The sequence below is a fragment of the Platalea leucorodia genome (genome assembly GCF_965183815.1).
Source record: "Platalea leucorodia genome assembly, chromosome: 4".
In the NCBI taxonomy this organism is placed as follows: Eukaryota; Metazoa; Chordata; class Aves; order Pelecaniformes; family Threskiornithidae; genus Platalea; species Platalea leucorodia.
In genome coordinates this window covers 14,266,534-14,291,687 of record NC_138826.1, presented here as the reverse complement: position 1 = coordinate 14,291,687, position 25,154 = coordinate 14,266,534, and the positions used below count along the sequence as shown (strand labels likewise).

General features: G+C 37.9%; 1 protein-coding gene across 1 annotated transcript in view; it reads right to left on the bottom strand.

Annotated features, from left to right (window-relative positions):
* The window catches only part of CFAP43 (cilia and flagella associated protein 43), a gene marked incomplete at both ends in the record, with an annotated part of 49,307 nt that extends 24,953 nt beyond the window's left edge, over positions 1-24,354 (bottom strand). Inside the window, 14 exons of the mRNA XM_082308551.1 lie at positions 772-912; positions 1,962-2,065; positions 3,061-3,209; positions 4,035-4,115; positions 5,233-5,349; positions 6,494-6,625; positions 7,361-7,440; positions 8,576-8,638; positions 10,657-10,807; positions 15,475-15,625; positions 17,019-17,186; positions 19,944-20,040; positions 20,837-21,090; positions 24,242-24,354. Coding sequence (XP_082164677.1) covers positions 772-912; positions 1,962-2,065; positions 3,061-3,209; positions 4,035-4,115; positions 5,233-5,349; positions 6,494-6,625; positions 7,361-7,440; positions 8,576-8,638; positions 10,657-10,807; positions 15,475-15,625; positions 17,019-17,186; positions 19,944-20,040; positions 20,837-21,090; positions 24,242-24,354 — 1,801 coding nt within the window. The remainder of the gene's footprint in view (positions 1-771; positions 913-1,961; positions 2,066-3,060; positions 3,210-4,034; positions 4,116-5,232; positions 5,350-6,493; positions 6,626-7,360; positions 7,441-8,575; positions 8,639-10,656; positions 10,808-15,474; positions 15,626-17,018; positions 17,187-19,943; positions 20,041-20,836; positions 21,091-24,241) is intronic.
* Positions 24,355-25,154: the final 800 nt, after the last annotated feature.

Here is a 25,154-nt window from a genome sequence, read left to right as displayed (position 1 = left end):
CATTTTACTTCCAGATTATGAATAGAGATTCTAACTGTGATGTCCCAATATGTATATTGCACAGTCCAGATACACAGGGCCAGATTTCCGGAGGTGAATGGAGGTACACCATTCTTAAGTCTCCTTAATTTTTCCCTTTTCCTCACAGGGCAAATTTTTTCATAGAATGTTTTTCTGTAATGTTTCTTATTGGGATACAAGCTAATATTTTTTAAATACAGTGAACTTCTTCCCCTAGTGCTTTTATATAGAAAAGCTGTAACGAAGACAGAGAATTGTTATTTTTTGAGATGTATCAACTTTGAACCTTTTCCTAATGAGCTATTATATACCTATAATAATTCTTTGAAGAGGCTAGTGGGATTGATTCCACTTTGAGCACCTGATATGCTAGTCTGCATGTGGGTGATGCCAAGCACAAGGCCTCTTTGTAGCTGGCTTTGGGCATTGCCCACACAGTAGTAATAACAATAACAACAATAACAACAACAACCACCAGTAGTAGTAGTAGTAGTTTAAGTGGTGGCTTTGTGATTCTGCAAGTGAATTACTTCTTCCTTCCTTGGCTTTTCCACAAAATATCAGTCTTTCTGCTGGAATGATTGAGCTGCCTATAAGTCTACAGATGGCTGTATGAGAAATGGTGTCCCAGGAGAATGTACAGATAAGATGAAGAAAGAGATTAAGATTGTTAGTATTTTGTGTTAAGGGATGGCAATAATACGTTCTTGCCTTAGAAAAATATCACATAGTATATATTTCAGTTCTTACCTGTTGTGAGTGCTGAAGATAGACAAAAAATTTCCAGTCTTGCTCGCTGGACCTCTGCTACATTAAGAAGTATGACCACTTCAACTAAGTCATTCTTGAAGTCAGAAACTACAGAAAGATCCAGCACTTCATCTGCCATCACTGAAGCAGGTAGGGAACACCAATGCAGATAGATTGTTACTGAATCATGGTAACATCGTTTTTACTAAGATACCATGTGAAACAAAATGAGGTCCCTGTTCAGAATACATCCCAGCTCAAGCACACAGTTTTGAACTTGCATTAAAATGGCAGACAAACCACAACCTGGTTTCAGAAAATGCTGCATACACACAACTTCAGCTTGAGGCAGCGGGTGCTGAGAACGCTAAGCACCAGAGTGTTATTATTACATTAAACATTCAAGTCTGAGTTTACATCCAGCTTGAATTGTAGCGATTTTGAGGCTGTCTGCTGATAACTGTCAGATAAAGCACAGAAAAGCCCTCCTCTAAGAAGCCAGCCAGACAATGAGAACATGATCAGGCAAATTCCAAAAATTATCTAAGGACATGTAATTCTATATTTGTCAAACCAATTAAAATGATAAAATAATGTCCTTTATATTTAAAATTATGATGAAGATCTATACGCACAGATGTGATCTGTAAATATAATGTTATTGGAATTGAGAGACTACTTAAACAAATTTAAAAATTTCAGAAGAATTTTTTTGTGAGTTAAAATTCCATCATTTTTTATTCTTCCATATCAACCAGCAAAGCTGACAATTCCAGCAGTCCCCATGTTAAAGATGTCTGGGGCACACATTTGTAACGGGATTGCACCCAGCTATCCTGAGTTACAGTTTTTCAGTCTAAATTCTCATATGGCAAGCCACAAAGGTCTTAAGTTCTTTGCCAGTTCTATTATTTTTGTGCTGGAGTTGTGATCAGTTGGTCAGCTAATCCATTCTCTTCCCTGTGACTTATATGTGCCCTGGAAGAAAAGTAATATTGATGCATTTGCTAACTAAAATTACAGAGGAAAAAAAAAAAGGTTGGCCATGACAAAATATGGTTGGGAAGAATATGTTTAGTCCTCCGAAAAATAAGTAGAAGGAAGGAGATGGCTTAGTCTGACCAGCAAATATACTTAAAATACAGCAAATAGTGAAAGCACAATGTAATTAATGTTGTTACATATATTACCTACATATCCAAGAACTTGGAATAATTTTGAAGGCCGGGCATCTAGAATAAAGATATGTCCTTCTGTAGCTCTAGCGATGAGGAACTGGCCACTCTGATCGTAACTAGGTAAAATATAAATCCAACTAGACAACAGTTCAATACAGTCAATAAAAAGGGTCAAATAATTCCACTCCCATAACTCTGCTGACTTCATTGAGGGCATAAACGCAACTGAATTTTCAGCTTCTAGGTTTACAGGGTTAGGGCCTGATATAAAGCTCAGTGCTATGAGTGCAATTTCTAATTGAGTGGGTGGTCAATCTAAAGCTAATGATACTCCATAGCAGTCTATGTTAACAACTTTATTAAATCTTTCTTTGAAGTTCACTTTTTTAAAAATAAAACTACTCTACAGATTTTGATATTATTTTGAATAGACATGTCTTTGTTTACATTGATTTGACTTTGAATAAGTTGCTTTCTGTATCTATTTTTAATGTTTTATCTTAGGTAACTGTGAAGAGAGATCCAATAACAGGCAGATTTATATTAAAGTTTAACAGTTCAAAATCCATTCTATTTTTTAAAAAGTAGAAGTAAAATACTCTCAGATTTTTCAATAATTGAAAAAAAAACTATCAACCAAACAAAAAAAGCCTTTTAGATCACTAGACTTAATTACAGGAGGACTGGTAAATTCTGGAACTGTAAGCAAATGAATAATTAACAATGGTAATAAAAATCCACCATATAAGGAGGGATGATCAAAAGGCTTAAACTTAACTTCACAAAACCTCAAATTTGTATTCAGTGAGAAATAACCCTCTAAATTCAGACACATGGAATTGTGCATAATTAGTGCATATGGAGATTTGTCAGAAAGGATCTTATACATCAGTATCTTCAGTGCTCAGTTAAACCTTCTTAAAATACAGGTTTGTTTGTTATGTTTCTCATATAAATCCTGCTACTACTCCTTATGTTGGAAAAAATTGAAGCTGTTAAAATATTTTACTTTGTTATTTTTAGAAAAAAAAGTTCAATTTTTTTGTTCAACTAACACCATTACTCAAGCAACAAATTGACAATATTTCTGCCCTTGTTACTACATACTTACTGCAAAGACAGCACTGGAAATTTGGAAAGAAAAATTCTGTGAACAACCCGTGGAGCTTCAACTTCGGTAACATCAAGGAAATAGATTTGACCTCTTTTGGTCCCTACAGCAACACTGTTGGAGGAGGGACAGCAAGCCATAGCAGTTGCCTAGTTAAGAAGTAAAAGACACTTAACAGTTCCATATCTTGTTATATATTATGCTATATGTTAGTATGCAATTTCTTTTACTATTTAAAAGTCCCTAAAATTTGGAGAAGAAACCCCATGTTGTTTATTAAAAAAAAAAAAAAATTAACAAAGAAAGCATTTTAGAGACATCATAGGCATTTTTACCCACACTCTGTATCTACATATCAAAAGCTATTTCTGCGCTCCTCAGAAAAAACACATTATATCCAATATCCAGATTTTAAGTGAAAGAAGTTCCACTTAAATAAAACAGTGAATGCGCTGTTATGTGTACAGCTGCTATAGAAAGGGATTTTTTTTCTTACTGTGTCAGACTTCAGGGTTTGAATGCATCTTAAATCAGGTCAAAGCATTAACAGTTTGAAATATTTTTATCAACTCAATTCCTAAAACCCGTTTTTCAGATCAGTTAAGGCATTTAGTTTTTATACACTTGAAACTTTTCCTTTCAGTTCTGATGCTCATTAAAAATAAAAATTTAATAAAAGTACTATCATAAAAATTTAGATCATTAATTACAAATATATGTTTAAAGACACATCACTAAGACATTAGGTTGAAATGTTTCTTCTGCTTTATGGCAGAGTTAAATACATGAGTAGCTCAAGGAAACATTCTGAAAGAGAATCTTTTAAAAATCTCTTTCATGGGTTGTTCAAAGACACTACTGAGCTTTCCTCAGTACTGGTTGATCCAAATCTGTGGAATATTATGCTACGAATTGAAAATTATTAAAGAAAATTTTAAGTATCAGTCACTATATAAGCTCCTGGTTACATGTACCTCAGTATCAAGGTTTAGCTTGCTGAAGCAAGTTCCATCTTCCAGCAACCAAACTTGTACTTCACCTGAAATTGTTACAGACTGTTGAACAGAGAAAAACATAGTCAAAAGAGGGTGGAATAACCAAATAGTCTGGAAGTGTCTAGTGATTTGCTATAGAACATAAATTCAACTAATGTCTGTGCATAGCAGGTCAAGGGTTACTAGTTTTGCTTGGAATTATCTTGCTTTTCCTTTAAGTCCAGTTGCTGCAAGGTACACCTACCTAAGGAAAACATTTAATAATTTTTGTGAATTGCTGCAACTGCAGGAATGGTCTTTAAGCAGAATGAGACAATCTAGGGCAAAACATGTAATCTTGATCAATATTAGCACTCCCACCATTCAGCCAGCAACAGAAAAACCTGCTTATAATTTTCTTTGCATAGGAAAGGCCTTAAGGAAAGGTCTTGTTTTCTCACATGAAAAAATATGCATATCATAACGGTGCTTGAGGTCTTATATCCAGCTAATTTTATAATTCCATAGTGAAGTATGGCTAGAGATCAATCAACCCTCACATTACTCATTCAGAGTCAGGTAAAATTTATCATTCCCATGCTAATGACAAACACACATATTCAGCAAACCTAATTGATTAAGACCCCAGGGTTCCTAGGCTGGCTACTTGAAGAATTCATGGCCTGCAGATGAATCAGACTTGCTGGCTAAAATATGTCTTGCAGGAGTCAAAGACATAGGAGGAAGGCAAGGAATTTCTCAGAATGGACAGATCCATGAGTAAGACCTTCTTTGTCCCTGGACCCAGGACAGAGGCATCTCTCAGGCTGTTCCAATTTGTTCTGAAGGCTGAAAAGATCAGTAGGAATTTCTTGTGCCAACATCTATTCTCTGAATTGAATCCACCTTTTGCTGAGCTATTCCTGAATAATAGTGAGTCACGCAATACAACAGCAGAACCAATATGACATTTTAGCAGCCTGTGAATTATTTACCCTGCATTCTAGGGCAAGTTCTGACCCTTTTATAGGCCATACCTGAATTAATGCCATTTACTTCCTTAATGAGAAGTTACACAACTGTAACGTGTATCAGAACAGTCCCAATCTCTGCAAGGCTTTTGATTTTGTGCCTTAGCAACATATGCGTTACCTGAAAAGAGCCACTATTATATATAAGAAAGAATACCATTTCTTACCACACAGTACTTGTTCCCTGGAGTAAGAAAATCAGCTGCCAGAAAACAACTGCTGCTTGCATCCAAGAGTTTGACAGCTTCTCCACTGTGGGCAGGTTTGTAAGTATAGACTGTCCCCTGACAAATAAAGAGAAATAATCCATCACTGGGCTATGAAACTTTTCATTAAAAGCTTTCAAAGACTTCAACAAAAAATACCCATCTTTCTGAGTTTCACTCTTTAAATTTTTATATTTGACTCTAAACTGATGTAAAAAATGCCCAGTAGAATTCAGCTGGATTTAGTGGATTATATTAATTTACACTAGCTGAAGATCAGGTTAGTTCATTTTGGAGTGATCCAGCTAGTCACATTTTCAAGAAGTTTTGCTTCTCAAAATTGCTTAATAAAATAATTTAAAAACATCCTATTTCATGTTACTCCAGGAATCAATAAATATTCTAAAACAACATAAAACACAAACCATAAATCTTAAGCTTTAAGAGATGTTTTTATCTAAAGATCTCAAAGCCTCTTTGAAACAATTCATAACTAATATTGACAAAGATTTTAGAACTTCTCTACTCATTCTACAGAAGGAGAATGAAATCAGAGAGAGAGTGTGACCAGAGCTACCATTGCACTGCTGTCCTAGGCCCAGAACCTACACACACACACACACACACACACACACACACACACACACGAAAAACATTTGAAGAGCTTTGAAAATGACAATTTAAATGATTAAAGGTCTGGGAAAACAGGTGAAATTTGAGGATTTGGGACCCTTGTGTAAGATTTCTTGACATGAGGCTGGTCAAAGAAGGATCTTGGACTGGGCTGCCAGACAAATTCAGGTACATGTATAGAACAACTCTACTGCATAGCCACAGTAGGTCTGATGTACCCAAGCTACACTTTTCTTACTGCACAGGCACACACCAAGCCTAGAGCTCATGCTCAGTAGGTCCCACGTGACCTGGATGCACTGGAGACCCTAAACATGTACTCCACTGTACACACACAAGTATTTCTGTTGGGAAATCTCAGCATTAGGTACTTTATAATCCACCATCCGTAGGAGACAATTGTTCTGTACTTCATTAAAAGTCTTTCCAATCTTTCATTAACAACACAAGATAGACTAAGTTCACCCCTGATATAATTTGTTGACTTGTGTGATTACATTACAGACATTTCATACTCATAGTATCAGCACACACATATAGAATCACAGGAGCATTGCATTATGTAATGCTATTATCTCAAATGCTATACCTGATCAGTGACAAGCAGAAGTACGGTGTAATCAGGAGAGAATATGAGGCTGGATATGGGTTGTAAGACATCAGTGCAGATTTTCATCTCATACTGCAGACTTTTGATGTGATAAAAGAATAAAATGCCCTCCTGTGCAGAAAAGTACAAATCCACATGAGGTCTAGGTCATTTATCCTAGCCTACTCTGGCAAACTGAACGGCAAGAACTTCTGAAAATCTCTAAAGTAACAGTGTTTAACAGTATCCCATCACTAATGGTCTCATTTGCTTCTATTATGTTTAAATCCAGATGACTTACTTACCCTGGATAATAAATCTATTGGAAAATGAAGGTGTTCTTTAATACAAGTCTTAGTAACAGTCCATCAGACTCTCTTATCAGTTGATACTTAAGATTTCATATTGGTTTTTTTGAGACAGTATAAGAATTTGTCCCACTCTTAAGCAGTTTTGTACAATGGCATTGTCAGTTTGGTTTAAATATTGAATTAGATCTTGCACAAAACAATTCGGCAGTTCTTTTGGCCATTTTCTTTCCTTTCCTATTTTTTGTCCATCCTTCTTTTCTGTTCCTTATTTTCTGTTCCTCTAGAATACTCTCTGTCTTTTGTTAAAAATAGGATTGCCCTCTTTAGTTGCTTCTTTGACTACAAAAATGGAATCTCTTCCCACCCTGCTCCCTTCCAATTTCTTGTCTCAAGTCTTAATAAAGAAAATATATACACCACCAGAGAGGACCTTTATAGTCCTGCAGGCCTCCACTTTTTTCTAACTCCTGTCTTTGGAGTGAACTCTGCAAATACACTCCATTTGAATGTTCTTTGATTTTCACACAATAAGTTAAAAGCATAAAGGATGCCTTACACTTCCAGCTGCATACAGCCCCTCTTTACAAAATGCCATGGCAAATAAATCTGGTTTTTTCAGATCCTTTGGTATGCCACCTGAGAGCACAAAACCAACATAAAATATCAAATTTAATTTATTGCAACAATGTGTCTCAACTTCAAATCTGAGATGATCTACTATTTGTGAATAAAAAGTCTCCATGGGATACATAATCTTTGGACTTTTTGCTGTGATAATGAAAGAGAAGGTTGGTATACATAATTTGAAGTGACAGTACTACTGTGGTCTGATGAACTAGAAATTAATTTGAGAAATCATTTGATTTTGTAAAGGCTGCTAAATAGCCACATTAAAGTTTGTCAGTAATAGAATCATAGAGTCATTTAGGTTGGAAAGGACCCTAGAAGTCCTCTGATCCAACCTCCTGCTCAGCACAGAGCCAACTTCAAACTCAAAACCAACTTCAAAGTCAGATCATGTTGTCCAGAGTCATATCCAGCTGAGGTGTGAATATACCCAAGAATGGAAATTCCATAGATTCTCTGGGCAGCTTGTCTCAATGTCTGATTACCTTCACTGTGAAAGTATTTGTTTTCCTAATATCTACCCAGAATTTCTGTTGATGCAAACTGTGTCCTTTGCCTGTCTGGTTCCATCTTCTCTGTAACCTCTCATTAGGTAGCTGAAGCAATAGTAAAATTCCCCATTTCCTTTTCTCTAGGCTGAACCAACATAGTTCTCTTAGCCCATCTTTGCATGTCATGTACTTAGACTCTGCAATAATCTTTGTCACCCTGTGCTGAACTTTGTCCATTATGTGAATATCTTTTTTGTACTGTGGAGCCCAAAACAAAGTGTTTGAAACAAACCCCTCAATCCTAACTCAAGTAAATTACAAGTGATTGCAGTTCTAAAAAAAGTGACTAAAACTAAGCAGTAGGGAACCTATTCTAGCATCACTTATTCCAATTTAAATTAGAATGAGCAGAAATGATTTCACTGCCACTGTTTCTCCTGAGGCTATTCATTTGGCTGTCTATTAGCACAAAAGCTATTAATCATTTGTCATGTAAACATATAAAAGATTGCAATCAGTGTGTCTTACAGAGGCCAGTGTGAGCTGAGTTTTTCTAACCAGTGGCTTCCAGCTGTACTCACATATTATTACTCCCAGACATCATTGGTGCTGCCTAAAAATCTATTATTAGCTTGATTTGAACAGGGAAATACCTTTCTTTTTCTGTACTTCTCTACGAACATATGACACCACATCCGATACTTTACGCATGAATTCTGCACAAAAGAAAACAATTTATAACATCAACCTTGTTTATATGGCAATACTGCAATAAAAGTCAGTTGTATTCCAGTCTACTGAACAAGAGGCCAGGTTCGGTATACTGAATAAAAAATGTGCATCCTTCCCCAATATCCACCATTTCTGTCATTTATGCAACTGAGCAGGCACAATCTTTCTGTGAATCAGCCTACAGCTGTAAAAGGTAGATAGCAATACTTGGCATGGAGAGTGGTACAGATGCAGATTTATCTATCTTCTAGTGCTAAGTTCTAGTATTGTTATTTCTAACCATGATTTTTTTATTTGATGTACTTAGAAAGGAGACTTCAGTCAGTCTGAAAAAAATGCCCAAGTGAAATGTTGTGGCTGCTTATGATTCTGTTTGCAACACCATAATAGGAATTTAGCTTGTGCTTAAAGTTGGACATGCACTTAAGCATTCTGCTAAATAGATACAGATTTCGGTAGGTTTTAAATTAAACAGAAGCTTCAGTACAACATGCATACAGACAATTTCATTACACAGTTTTAGGACAGGACTCAAAGAAGAATATACAAGCCAAGGAAAAGCCTGAATGGCAAATATTCTTGTTGCCTTGTACTGAACTGGCAAAACCATCTCTGGTCACACCTCAGCTTCTTATTTGTTGATGATTTCCAACTCTTGCTTTGGTAAACTTATAGTTCTGATAATTTCAAAAGCAGAGAAATAATGCTGGTTTGTTGGGGTTTTCTAAGAGCAGCCTTCTGTTTCTGTGTTAACTATCAAAACTGAAGAGGGATACAGTACTTTGGGAAAGTCAGGGATACTTGCTGCATCTTAAAAAATAACATATTACATAGCAAAAGAAGAAAACAAGATTATCACCAGCCTGTCTATTAACACTGATTCAGTGTTTATTAGAGAAACAGTTCTATGCTGGTCTACAACAGGGTGTTACCCAGTTCTAGTGCTGGGGAGAAGCATATTCCGGTACGCCTCTTAGACCTGACTGAACCAGTGAACTTCATGTGCACAGTAGGACTGACACCTTCCATCCCTGCAAAGGACGATAGGGTACAGGTTGCCGTTGTCAGAACATTTTATGCTGCGTCTCACTGTCTTCCATCTTGGGAGCCCTCTGAATGGGCACAGAAGGGCAGCATGTGGCAGGTAGCAGAGGAGAGACCTCAGGATTCCCAGAAAAAAGAAGGCATGGAATGGGCTGCTGTTGCCAGAAAACTTTAGTCAGGCCTGCCAAAGGTCCACATGAAAAAAGACATGTGGGAATATACGTAGGGCAGACAAATTGCCTCGGCAAGTTGCAATCGATCTGAGGGACATGTACTGAGTCCTCCCATTCCAGAATAAATTAAAAGCAGATTTCTTTGTTTGAAGCCAAAGACATCTTCTGTTCACTCTCTGTGCTTCATACTTTCTGCATTAAAGCCTGATAGTCTTTACAGCCTTGTTTTTGTTAGAAAATAATTTATGTAAGAAAGAGCTGACCTTAAGGAATTCTATTAAGCAACATTACATTAAATTCAGTTTTGTTGTTTGAAGACACATCATGAGTCTTCAAAGATCTGTTCTAACATTATCTAACATACCAAATGAAGACAATCCAATATTTCATGCAAAATAAATTAAATTATTGGTACTTAACTAATACTAAAAAGACTGTGTATAGCTGGTATATCAATAGTTTAATGTTGATCTAGCAGGGCTGGTTAATAGGATCTGGGCTCCTGGAACTATTGTTCATTTTATCAGTTTTGATGTATTTAGAGCTTTTTCTCTTTTTTTGCCAAAGAAAAACGAAAGCAAATTATTGTGTGCTAAAGAAACCCACACAGAAGTTCAAAAGACATTCTCAAATGTTTATCATACTAATAAAAGAAATATGGTTCTACAATATAGCTTTACAATTTCTGTAAGGTACACAATAGAACAGAAGAAAGCAAAAAAAAGCTTTCACCTATCCACTTTCCTCCCTACTTGAATAAAACAGAAAACGCAGCTATTTCTTACCAGGTGGAGGTTTTTGTTGAAGAACAGAAACACTGTGAGTCTCAGCATCAATTGCCAAAACATATCCTTCTTTACAGCTCATGTAAATTTCTGAGGTTGCAGACCAGCAGTGGGCAGTAGGATGCACTGAAGGCTTAATATAATTTCTAGGCTTCAGCACAAAACCAAACAAGTTCAATCAACAATTGACAAATATCTGAACAAGCAGTTACATACATTTTAAGGCAAAAAAAAGATCATTACCTGATCGAGTCTGACCACTGGTATAATATCAGTCTTATTTTATTCAGTCACCCCTTTGTTGAGGCTAGTAACTTGAGAAACAAGAACACTTTCCAGAAAAGTATATGTCTGGAGATAGTGGTGGTGAACGCACCTCTCTCCCTAGAAGCTTGTTTAAATGATTAATTATATCTTCTTTGAAAAAATATATATTTTTGAATTTGAATTTATCTGGATTTATTCTCCAGCACTTGCATCTGTTACAGTTTTTTTCTCCAGCTTAGAAATCCCTCCGGTATCTTCCCTACCCTCGCAAAGATATTGACCCACAATAACCAGGTCATCTCCCAATTTTGAACCCCTAGAACTTTTTTTTTTTTAACGTCAGAAGAGCACTGGAAGCCCAAATTGAAATGATTACCTACTGTGACCTCACCCTGACAAATGCTTTTCAAACTGCTTTTCAGAATAGTCTTCTGCTTTGTAAACATAACCTGCACATGCGGTCTTGCATGCTTGGCTGTACTAAAACACATTTTCTTTGAATAGTTTATCTTATCATATAATCCAAATTGCTCTGTAAAACAGCTCGTTCAACCTCTGTGTCATCTGCAAATTAGTTCTAGAAATATCCCTGCCACAGACTTCCCATGGGCCTTGAATTTCATTTCGCTAAAATAAATCTCATAAACCTGTCATCCATAAAACAGGAAGAACAGAACTTCTCCACCAAATACTATTAAAGATAGTGACCTGTTCAGATACAACAGTAATAGTGGTAATATTGAACCAGAATTGAAGAGAATTCAGGGAGGGGGAGAGGGGAACAAAACAGAAGAAAACCTTGGGAGAACATTTAAAAGAGAAGATTGAAAGAACCAAGCATGTGAGCAGAAGTGATGAGGAAGACTAGATAATATGATGGATGAAAAAAAAAGAAGAGTCTTCAATTCTATAAAACACCTGCTGCCTCACTAAAGGTTCTATAAAAAGAGGAAATATGGATGGACTTGTGATGAAAACATACGACAGAGATTCATAAGTAGCTAGATTTCATTAGTAAAATATGCCAAGGACTTGCTATATGATTCTGGGTAAGTAACTTACTCTCTATTTATGCTTACAAAGCATTTTGAATTTCTCAGGGGAAAATATTACAGAAATAAAGTATATTAATATTTACTTTATAAATCAAATAGGACTAACTAATAAATCTATAAAAAATGAGGCTTTACATCACCCAGAGAAACATTTAATATAGGCATTTTCACTGATTTTATGAAGCTTGAACATCACAAATCTTTGAGAAGGTTGTAACTGAACTACTGTAAATCAGAAGCTTTCTGTGTAAAGACAACTTCTGTAATGTTCCTTTGTACCTGCTGTCATGACTGTCTTTACACATAAACTAGATAAAATACGCTAATCCTAGGATAAGATTATGTGAATCCCAAATCAGGTTTCTTCTTGAACTGTGCATTGGTATGGTGCTGCATAATAATAATAATAATAACACCGTCTTTGTTTGAACTTCTCTCCCTTTTGAGTAGCTCCTCTTCAGAGAAAAAAATCCACGATGGATCCTTGTCATGAAAAGTTTTATAAAAAGACAATGGAAAAGAATTGGTACTGGGGAAAAAGTGGAGTCAAGTGGTCTTGTCATGGTAAAGCACATTCAGAAAACTCAGGTCCCAAATGTACGTAATGATGAAACAAAAGGAAATCAATCTAATGCAAGAAAGAAAAGGATTGAAAGCTGTAGGATATTTCAGTTCCTTTCACTCTGCTGCCCCGTTGTGGTTACACTTTGGTACATACCCAACCTCAGCGTGTTGTTCTAGAGTATGGAACCCTAACACATTTCAAAGAAGCAAACAAGTGCACTGGCAATGGGCTTGCTTTTCGTACTTGCCCCTCACACATTCCTTAGGAGTGGGCTACAAGGACCATGGACTACAGGTTGAGGACACCTCCTTTAAATAATAGTGCAAATAAATGGTTCTCCACTTTGGATGCTTACATCAATGTGAAAAATATTGATCTCAACTGACTCGGATTTAGTGACAAAGAACAAAAATCCTTCTGTTGAATTCTGCGGGGACAGGGAGAGCTTCATCAGGGCATGATACTATTCCCACTGCATTCAACTGAATGCACCTCATTAACCACCACAGGAGAACCAGGCTGTCTCTTACTAATTAAAAAAGCATTGACGATAGTAGGGAGGAAAATAACTTCAAGGTATTTACAAATATTGAGGCACAGATTTTAGGCCAGAGTCAGATAACTGTTAATGGTATACAAATCATCAGTGATAGTAACCATTGGTACATCTGCCACAGCAGCCTGTCAATTTATAAAGACAGTAAAGAACAGTAGTTATAGCACCTCTAGTTTGGACAGCCTGGTCCTTTACAGCAACCGTAGTCTGAAGATATCTTGATATCTAAGGAACTCAGCAAGTTCAGACATTTCAATCTCTCTCAAAGTTGCTGCATTAGACACTTTTCAACATAATGTTGATAAAACAATATTTCAAAGGAGTATCTTCTCCATCAAGTATATTCTGATCAACTTGTGCAGGAATTGCTTAGCCAAAACTATATGTTCCATGTTGGGGTGCTGGAAGGGGGCGCTTAACCTGCCAAGACATATGCGTGCGATTCCCCCCAGTATGGGTGGTTACAAGATCTAGTAGTGCCTCAGTTTTTCTGCCAGGTTAGAGATGAAGCATATGTGCATAGGCATGCATGGAGAGGAGAATTAGCGCTGTAAGGCACAATAAATGCAAGTCCTGCAAAAAATTACTCAGCTATCATAGTCTGGAGCAAGGTGAAAACATGCCAGAAATTGATTGAGTGCCTCCTGGTGCTAAACTGTGAGTGTAGCACCTCACAATTTAGTACACAGGAAACAACATACCACCACCACAACAAAAGGAACAACAACAGCTTGTATTTCTGCAAAAAACTTTCATTTCTAAATAACCTGATGTTCATTACCTTGTCAACATTCACAACCAAAATACACCCATCTAGGGAATTTAGACAGCAAATAACCATCAAAATATTTATCACGTAATTTGAAAGAAAAAAATCTTTGTCAAAGACTAGTAGAACAATCTACTCTTATTCCGGGAATATTTCTATGTGTAAGGAGAACATAATCACCTTGAAAATGCTAAAAAGAAATCTAGGTTTTTCTGAAGGCAGTTGGGAATGCAAAGACCCGATAGTGGTATCTAGTGTGGCTGAAAGCATAAACTTTTCCGTGTGGAAAAGTTCACAACATGGTTCTGCAAGTTCAGGCATAAGAACCTACCATGCCTGAATGGAATAGCATCCATTCAAGGACAGACAAATTCTATTAAGCCTCACAGACCTAATATGGCAGTTATTTTTTTCCCCCAATACCTCTTGTAATTCACTTTACAGGCTAAAGAACAAAGTGTTTTTTGCAGTTCGCCATCTGCACATAATATAAGAGGCAGTAAGGCAGAAGAAAAAGGCAATGCCCCTGATGAGCATACAGTATCTTCATTTTCCATGTTCTAAGTGATCTGAAATATAAGCAGCCCATGTGTAATCAGCATCAGTACAGGATGTTTGTTTGTAGTCATTGATTGTCCTGGAAACCAAGGACATCAGCAATTACACAGTTACATGCACAGTTACATGCACGAAGCCATGAAAAGAGGATGAGGTCAGGAAAGCATCATTCCCTATTTTTATTTTTTATACTGCTTTATAAGAAAATTTTATGGCAGAAACCTGTGGTATACTAATCTGATAATACAGAACTCACATTTGTCCATTGAAAAGACATGTAATGCCAGTATCATTTTATGCATTGTAGTTTCAGTGTCTTGTATATATCACAAGCTACCAAATAGAAACCAGTGGTCTTAATCTTAGAAGAGAATCCCAGGTTTGCAAGTTAAATGTTTTCACACTGGCAGATGCTTCTAGTTGGTAGTCAGGTGAAAGTAAATTTCAAACAAAATGAGAACACTTTTGAAGCCTCTCAAAAGAGGCACCTCAAGGGAGGCTAACAAGTAAATGATCAAATACAACTGAGACAAATGGGCAGGTCCAACACTGCCAGTGGTATGGGAATATATTTCAGAAGCAGTGGTTGCTGTCTGGAATAAAGCCTTCAATGTTTCCTTAGTTTGAGACATTTTCAGAGTGAAAAAGAAAACAAATCTCAAAGGGAAGTAAGGATACCTGAAGGTTACTATCAGTTTAGCATGGGAATAGGTTTTCAAGGTTTGAGCAGGTCATATTAGCTTGGGCATGGTTAAATGTTGACATGCTTATACCACTTCTGGGATACAGATTAGTACCTCCACTGCACAGATATATTACTGTGCTAGGACCTGTGTCAGAAATCTCTACGTTGTACTGCACCGTGCAGTAGCAGCATGTCTAGTAAGTCTCCTGTCAAAATGGATTTCAAAAATATTGTTGAGACAACAGACCTATTTACTGGGTTGTACCTGTTTAACAGACATTAAAATTATTAATTTATTAACATCTATTTGCATAAAAAGCATAATGACTTGGAATAGTAAAAAGGAAAAAAATCAGTAACTACCATGAATGTTTCTGCTTCATCTCCTACCAGTCCAGCAATGGCTGAAACTGGCAAATCAGGGCCATGGTACGGATCTTCACTATGAGAAACTGGGAAAAACAAATCCGTATGAGGACTCACAGACCCTTGTCCATCAGGGAGTTTCACAGGGCTGTGAAAAAGCAAGAGACACTGTCTGAGGAGAAGAAATATTACGAATAGTAAATGCTGATACAAAATTGAGAAACGTGTTTTCAAAACTTTGAGACACCAACTCAGTCAATGGGCTTTACTTCTGCAAGAGTAATGGAGGATTGTTGTAGACAATCATTCTACATGGCACATACCATTTCACTGAAAAGTAACAGTAATTCTACTACAAAAGAGGAATGTTCCTAACTGGCGGAAACAGATTGCCATGTTCTAGCTCAGTGTCTTTTCTTGTTGCCTTATATGAACAACTGTTCTATGTTACTGTTTCCTTATTAACCAGGATTAATAAAGTCACACACCTAACTTCCATATGCTGTGAGCATTCATGCTTAATGTTTACGTGGAGAAAGTTTAACGATGATGAAAAATTAGTAGTATTTCCCTATTGCACTCTGGTAATCGGTGTATGAGTGGCTGTTACAATGCAGCAGTTGAGGATTCCATAGTTTGCAAACTATGTTGATTTATGACTTGGAAAAAATGTATGTAAAATAAACAATGCTCAGTGGAGGTTTAACCTCTACTGAATGGAATGAAAAGTGAGGAAAAAGGAGCATATATGTATTTTCACATGTGTACTCTTTAATGACAAAAGGCAAAAACCCCTTCAGTATTCTTTTCAGACTACAAATGAAGGTCTTGTCTATACTTTCACTAGTATAACTGTCTCAGTGGCAATATGTTGGTTATATTCATAGTTAATGAGATGAAACACACTTGGGAATTGTAGAGTAGCTGCCAAAGAAACAGCATAGGTGTTATACTTCAAGGACTCCGACTTGAATGGTACATACTACTTTTATACCAGCCTCAAAAAACATTTTAGCGTAAATAAATTCTAGGTTTGCTGTGCTCAGTGAATTGCACTGACAGAGCCACCCTCTCTGGACCTGTAAATTGGCCACACAAGCTGTAAATCACAGAGAAAACTGATAACTGCTTTTGGTATAATTTGTGATTACAACAACATATTGTTTAACTCTGCTTACTAGGAAGCAACTTGATCTAAATTTGGTGGTTTCATAGCTACAGAAGCAATGCTCAACATAGCCACTTGCAGGAAAGCAGTCCAGGCACTACCTTAGTTCAGTCATGCAGCTTTTGATGGAGGCTGCCAAAGCAGCTGATTAGTATTAGCTTCATGATGTGCATAATCTGGACATGTAAGTGCTAGGAAATGAAATCAAATTCAATTCACTTGATTGACTGGTTGTGATTTAGCAATTACTGATCGCAATTGCTAGGTGAACTAAATTGGATTAAATTCTTTGCAAACAGATGTAGGTTGCTAGTCTTAGTTATTAAAATATACTTCTAGATTTTTCTTTTAACCTGAAGGGTGTTCCACTTACTGTCGCTTAAGGTGATGCTCATCATTATTCCTTTCAATATGCCAGATAGTAACGGAGCTCTCATTAACAAGACACAGTTGTTGCCAGTTCATAGGGTTAAAACTTAAAGAGGTCACTGTTACCCCTGGCTGAGATTCACTGCACAGGAGAATATTTTCTTGCCAGTTCCTTCATTAAGGAGAGTAAAAGAAAATCAAATCCATTAAACAAGTCAAAAACATTCAAGCCAAAGATCTGGATGTGATTATGACTGACATTCAAGATCACGTTTGGAAGACAAATACTTTGCCACTGATGAAAAATTTCTGCTGTCAAACAAGTTAGGTCCTCTTGAAAATGAAAAGGAGGTGGTTAATTAGCCACACAAAATTATTACTGCTACAAAAAGATCGAATAGTAAAATAATTTTGAAAACTGACATTTTAGAAACATTATTATGCACTTCCTTTTGTGAAAAGACCAACAGAGTCAAGAGACATGGATTTTTTTTCATCAGTTCCGTTAGTGACTACTTGAATGGACCCAAACAATTAACTCTTCAGCACCCCAGACCTCAGCCTTGCTTATCCGTAAAATAATGATTATAATGCTCGCAGGCTTGCAGTTGGAAGGTATTGTAATTAGGAAATAAAGCACAGTCAGCCTGTGATTATCTGTGGATGAATTACTTAGGTAATACAGTAATTGTGTTGTGAATGCAGACATACAAGCTGTGACTGCATTAGCTAACTTGAGCGCAAAACAGGGCAGAATGTGTGTGGGGCTGTTACGTTTAGCTGACACAAGCCTGGGAATCTGCTTTCCACTGACTTTTCTTTTGTCCAGTGTAACCTATTTTATGTTCTCACCACCTAATTTGCATATTTCTCCATTATCCAGATTAATTCTTGACTGCATTTGCATTTTTAGGTGCTGTCCAAGAACTGATTAACATCATCTGAAGAAAATGGTTAAAACTGTTTCTTAATTTCTTGGACAATACATCTGACTGTTAATCTAAATAACATTTATAGCTTTAGTATTTGTCATTACTGCTGATGGGGAAAAAAACTAAAATGCATACACTGCTGTAAATGGATTTAGTATAATCCTGTTGTTTTGGCCTCCAATAAATTCACTCACAGAAATAGATCGGGATGCAAGACAATGGTTAATATTGATAGCATATGCAAAAAATGAGTAGTCATCACACATACACACACAGTAACTCATTATAATTACAGAAAGCTGCAATTCTGACTTTAAAAGATATCAGTGTAGCTCGCTCGCTCTAAAGATCTGTCAGCATGTTCTCATCTCATACCTAACAGATAGTGCCAACACTCTTTTATAGTAGATAATTTGTTAAGATCTGAAACTATATGGTACATGTATCTGAAAAAGAATCTGGCATTAAGCCTCTCCTTTGAACAGAAAAGAATAAAGATCTAGGGATAAAATACCTCAGATGAAAGGCAGCTTTTAGCTCTCCATAAGCTTTCTAGATTTTGAGACTGACATAACTTTAAAAACATCTCTTATACCTCTGATTCCAAACTATCTGCTTAAAATACAGGAACTGTGCAATCATCATCTTGTAATGACACATTAAGAATGCTAAACATTGAAATTTCTTTCAACTGTACACACACATTTCTACAATGAATGCACAATATAACCCAGTTGCAAAAATGAAGGTCCTGATCTCACAGTAAATTCACATGCCTCTGTTGAAGTTATTATAAATTCTAAGTTTAATATTGTAAAGTAATTTGATTTTGTTACTAAATTCTTTCTGACTAGAATCTAGGTTCTTTTATGACAATTAGCTGCTAATAGTCATATTCATGCTGATTCAAATAGGTTTAAACTGTTTGGCCTTGGAAATTGCCACTAATTTAAAGCATTTAAAGATTTCTCGATATTTCCATTTTTAAAGATAATCTAGAGAAGTCTTTCAAGATGGTGGATTTTTGTTTAAATGCACACAATGATCACGTTAGACCATGTGTGGTATTTCTGCTGTAAGTGACAAGCATGTAAGCTCTTCAGGCCAGTGAGGCTGTCTTTTTGATTTCTACTGTGATATACACACAGACATCCTTCCTGAACTACTGTGTACAATCAGACTTCACAGCAAACATTATTCTTCTTCATAAGGGATAAAGAAGAGGCATCTGTAACGGTATCTACTATCATTACTAAAATTCTGAAGTTACAGGAGTTTCTGCCTCTTCGCTAATCATTGTACAAGAAAAGGTCATCATTAAATTGGGAGTATACAGAATATTCCTTACATGTCCTTGCTTGTCTTCCTCCTACTCCACCCTCCCCATTTGTTTTGAAGAAGTGCTCAGAAGCTTGCTGGCAATGATGGAGGCAAGAGCAGGATTATATTTTTACAGAACAATTTAAAAAATTAAATATTCTCACTTTCTGTACTGCATTATATAATATTTCTTTTCATGACAATGAGCAGAAAATGATGACCTAACCCAGTGACCCATGGTAGTGTAATCACTGAGCAAAACTATAAGACAGAACTAAGATCAAGCACAAGTAATTAAGAGAACCACTGAACAGTCCAGGGGGACAAAAAAGTAAAAATCGGCTTTAGCTGCTCTTTTCAGCAGGCAACTTTCTTTCACAAACAGCATGGTATTCAACTTCCACGGGTGAACAGATAATTAACTGATGCTGAAGGTAGAAGATAACTGTAGCAAAGTAACAGTCATTCTGACTAGTGGCTACTAATGCTAGAAAAAACCTAGCAAATTTGGTACAGAAAGTTTGCAGACAATGATCAATCAGAAAAAAAAAAAAAAAAGGAGAAGGCGGCAACCACTGTGTCTTCCACATTTGTTAGCTTAATTTATGCTAAAACAGCACATACACAAAAATATGAATTAAATGTAAATGGTATTAGAGAATTTTTTTTACTCTTACCATACTGAAAGAGCAAATTCTGGGATTGAAGAGTAACTGGCTAGATATGGGCCTGTGAAACTAAATGCAAGTAAGGTGTAGTCCAGCTGAGCATTACCTGAAATGTAAAAATAAAGAACATGGTCTTTAATTGCCCCGGACTTTACTGTATACTATCACAGATAGGGTACTCAGTTCCTTTATAGCCACTTTAACTCTTCAAAGACATTCTTCAGGCCCCTGATTCCTTTTCTTCATTCCAGATTATTGTTTTGATTTGATCATAAAAATGTTACCTATGTATCACTGCTTGGAATTTTCTCAATTTTTTTCAATAATACCTAGAATTTTAAAGTATTTTTCCCCAAGTACCCTGAAATCCTTTGCAGTCATAATTTCATTCATATACATGAAATAAGCAAATAGGATGATCCTTATTTAAATGGCAAGGACACTGAAACATGGACAGCGTGAACAACAACTAAAGAGAGAAATGTTATGAGGCAGGCAAAAATCTATATTTGATCCCAGACTCCAAAGTTTAATTGCAAGAACCCTCATTCCTCTCATGTCTCAGATTTCTCAACGTGGCTTTCAGCAGTCTGCTTGGGAGCCTACTGCACTATGATTTTTTTTGTTATTCTGACCATATTTTCCTAAAATGAATTCCATTTCATTCCATTTGTTTCCCCTTTGTAACAGTTCCATTTTGTATTGTCATATTCCTCCCTAGCTTGAGCCTAACTAAAAGTAGTGCAATGGAAAATTCTTTCCACTGCTTTCCACACATCTTGTCATGAGACAGTTTCCTGTCACACTGTTTTTCAAGTCTTACCAAAAAAACCCTTCAGAAACTGGATGATTTAAGTATTGTTTTAATGAAATGGTGACGGGGTGGGTTACCACATCACTACCTTTTAATTCTGTCAGTTGACTCAGTTCTGGAAAAGTGTAGATGTATATGATGGGATTCAGCTTCCGGTCTGAAAAGGCCAGCACTTGACTGTTCCCATTCGCTGCAAAGGCTCCCACCTGGCCAGTCTGACACTGCAGCACTGTCGTCTTCTTTGTTTCAATGTCCAGGAAGAGGATGTAATTGCCACAAGGGTAGCAGACAGTTTGATTGTCGATAAAGCCAAAGTTCGTGTTTGTGAAGCCCTGAACCCAACTTAAGAAAAAGCAACTGAATGTTAAAACATTAACCAAAGACACACATTTCTCAAAATATTGTGAAAAACAGAATGTTGTAGCCTAAGTTACACTGAACGGATACTTGGGATGTTGGACTCATCCTTGTACCAATGTCGCAAAACCACAATAACTTCAAGACACAGTATTATGAATCACCAGTTCAGTGCTTCCAAAAACATAGGGTCAATCTTACCCTGATGGAGCACAAAGGACTGTCATAAGAACATGGAGAGATGGTTGCATTTCTTTCAGTTTTCACTAAAAATAAAGTTAGCCAGTTCACAAACTCTGTTTTTGTAATCGTATATCATAGTAATAGAGTATACCTTTACCCTGAAGGAATGACACAGGTACAATCTGTACTGGGGACCCAATTGTGTTTGCTTAACCTTTTTACACTTTCATAGTTCATCTCATCCCTGTAAAATAAAAAATACAAAGGCATGGCTTGTGTTTATATGAACCTAACTAGAAGGACTGCTCTGCTTTAAAGATACCAGTACTTCAACATGGTAAAGCTTTGGAATGTAAACAGGATGTATTACACGAGGGCTGAAATAAATTACTGAAGGGGAGTCAGCTTATGAACTCACAACGTATCAACAAATTCGTAACTGCCTGCAGATGTTTTTAGTGTGGATAAACATCAGGGCCCTGTTATCAAAGGGATTTGCATTTACCACTAAGTGAAGACGTCTGACTGAGCCACAGGTTAGTCTGCTAGTACCCTGTTAGAAAAGTTTCAGTAGTGTAACAAATATCCTCTGTGTACAACACTGATGTTAGCACCTTCTCTTCTAATTTCAGTTCAGAAACTTTCCATCTCTTCTTCCAAATAAGAGCATTTGACTGGATGAGATCTTTGTCCTATGCAATTGTAAGCAACGTTTTTACACTCCTTTCATAAGTCAGTCATAAGATCAGCTCAGTTGCTGATCATCTGTACTTACTAGAAAATTGTACTACAGACTCAGCACTCTCATAGTTAGGAACATTTTTAAATGACTAGTCTTACAATATTCACATCCAGCAATAACTTCTCGTTATCTTTTCTGAGTAGTTTCTGGACTTGGCCTCTTTTGCTACTCACCAGAGGAGTAAGTGTAGCCAGAAGGGAGTGGGAGCACACGGACCATGTGCTCGTGCAGATGAACTGAATACCACGGCAACAAAGAGGAGACATTTCAGCTGATTAATGTTTTTCTGGACCTTTTACACGAGAACTAGATGTATGACGTGCCATGGCACATAAGCAGACCTTTATGAACGTGCTCACAGGACCAGCTTTATGCTTTTCTCCAACACTAGGCCTGAATCAGTGGAAATTAAGTATTTTTAACTTCTGTTTGCAGAGATAAAATGAAGTCTAGAAAATACGTATGCAGGGATAAATTAATGGGATGACAGCGCAATTTATCATTCTTATACAACCAGTAAAGCCTTAAGGGGGCAAGGATTCGGGCTGTTATCTGATGTCAGCTATGACTGGTGCAGTACATGCAGAGTCAGGTAATTAGCCATGGCTCACCCACATGTTTTCCATGCTGTGTCTGTCTCCGGTTCTGTATAAACATTGTGTCAGAAGTATTTCAGTCAAAAACTTTGACAGCTGGTGAAACGTAGATGGGGCAAAGTAATTAGAGTTGCTTGGAAATTTACTTACAGAGCATTTTGCCACTGAAAAATGCTAGTTCATACAAAACAGATTACATGAAACTATGAGTTTTGTCCAAGTTCTGTGTTTTCCAAAGACACAGAACACAGCATTCCAATTACCCACTACAAGATAATTTTTGTCACTTTCTTCAAAAACTGATATGCATACTACTGCAGCTACCATTCATCTGTAAGAAAGGCAAACTTTAAACTTTTCTGTTTTATGGAAACGGGCTTTGCTTCACATTCAATAGGACTTAATTTTTTTTTTTTATTTTGCATAATATTTTCATTTCATGACAGTGTTTTCACAAAGCAGAAAACCTGGGTCACAGCTCTTCCAAGTAACACTAGTTTGCACAAGGGACCTCCTCTGAATAGCAATGACATGCTTCAGATGGTATCTTTTTTACTCTGCAAGTATCAGAATAGTTAAGGCTGAAGCCTGTTTCTCCTATTACTAAAACAAATAATTTTCTTTCCATTAAGAAGCGGTGCACCTACAATTACGGATCTATGTCCCATAAGCGTCGATGAAACAGCTGAAATACTTACAATGGACAAGGAAATTTAAACATCTGTTCTGTTACATAGAAAAAATATCTAAACATCCTAGATTGCTGTGAAAGTCTCAACCAAGGTGGGGCAGGAAGGGCTTAATTCATCTACAGCTCCTATTTGTTCAGAACCAAGAAGCAAGTTGTTGGATTGCCAAGAGCTCTGGAAGAGAAGTGCTTTTCTATACGTAATGTGGGTTATGTTTGTGGGAAATGGAAATCTGAAGGTCTCTGACATGCAGGTTAAGATCCTGAGAGAGAAAGGCAGGAGTGAGGACTTAGAATACCAGGAAAATTAAGAGCCATGGTAGGAGATCATGACAGTGGGGTTTAGGAGGTACAGAACAGCCAGGGAAATTCTACAGGTTGAAGTAGCCTGGGTAAAACAGAAGACAGATATGGCCATGAACACAAGTGAACTGTATGGGTTCACGAGGCCAGGTACTGAGAAGAAAAGCATGCCCTGAGAGTTCATCAGGATTGTGTGCTACCAGAACTACTGCACTGGAAAAGACAACAACTCGTGCCACACTTCTTATCAACCCATCAAGCTCCAGCTTAAAACTTACTCCCCATTTCAGAGCCTCCCTGTGCTAAGGGCAGAGAACCTAAGTTTCATCCAAATCCACCGAAGGCTCAGTCTCTACTATATGCTGCAGTGCAAGTGCTTCTGTCCCTCTCCCCCAGCAACTACCTGTCGCCCTAGCACAGGCCACAATGCAGTGGCCTCCCTTCCTTTCCCTGCTAGACCTGCCCTATTCTCTGAGAGCTGTATAGAGCTGACCCAGGGTGAGGGGAGCTGGGCCCCGGGGGCACACGACAGGACACCGGGCACCCCGCCGGGGCCGAGGGGCTCATGAGTGTGTGGCGTGTGTGGAGGCCCGAAGGGCGCGGGCTGTCCCAGCCGGCCCCCACCTCACTTCCAGCGCGGCTTCCTCGGCCGAGGGGCAGTTGCGGTCCCCCGGGGCCTCGGCGCGAAGCTCCTCGCTGGCCGGGTCCGCACTCCGGGCCCCACCGGCCGCCTCCATCTACCTCACACCACCACCAGCCTGTTTACACCGGTCTCTTAGGAACAAGAACGGCTCCTGCTATTAGCTGACACAACGCCTCCCGCCAGGCTTGAAACAGACAGCTGATTGGCCCGCGCCCGTGCGCCAGCCAACCAATGAGCCCGGGTAGGTATTTAAAGGGCCAGCCGCCGTAGGAGAGGCGGTTTGCAGGGATCCGTCCCGGGGCAGGGGCGCGCAGTGGTGAGCAGCGCTCTCTGCAGCCTCCCCAGCCGCTCTCACACAGGCACCGGCCTGCGGCTAATGGGGTAACGCTGCCCGTGAGTCGCTGATATCTGCGGCCTTTAACCTGGGCAATCGTTGCTGCTGTGTCTAGAAAGCCGGTAGCTTTACCAGGCCTAGAAGAGCGTCAGCCTTGGAGCAACCATGGGTGCCTTCCCTCGGCCGCCCTGCGGGCCCGTGCTGCGGCCACACGCTCGCCGCTCCCGTTCCAGTGGCATATGGCCCTTTGCTTAGTGAGAGAGCTGTACCTCTTCTCCTGTCGCTTCTCTTGTTTTTCCTTTCACAAAGTACTGCACCTGGGGTGGTTTTTTCAGGATGTGTAAGACAGTGCTCCTGAAGCTTCAAAGAGAGCTGAGAAGTTGGCCACTGGAAAGAAAAGAAAGTACAACTATAATCTCTATATATACTTATGGCTTTTAGCATGGTAACACAGCAAGAACCTCCAAGTATTTTAAAAACAGAACTAGCAATAACATCTCCTTTTCCCCTTTCCTAAAGCAAGAAATGTTGTTTATAGTGTCTCGCTTGCATTAGTTCGT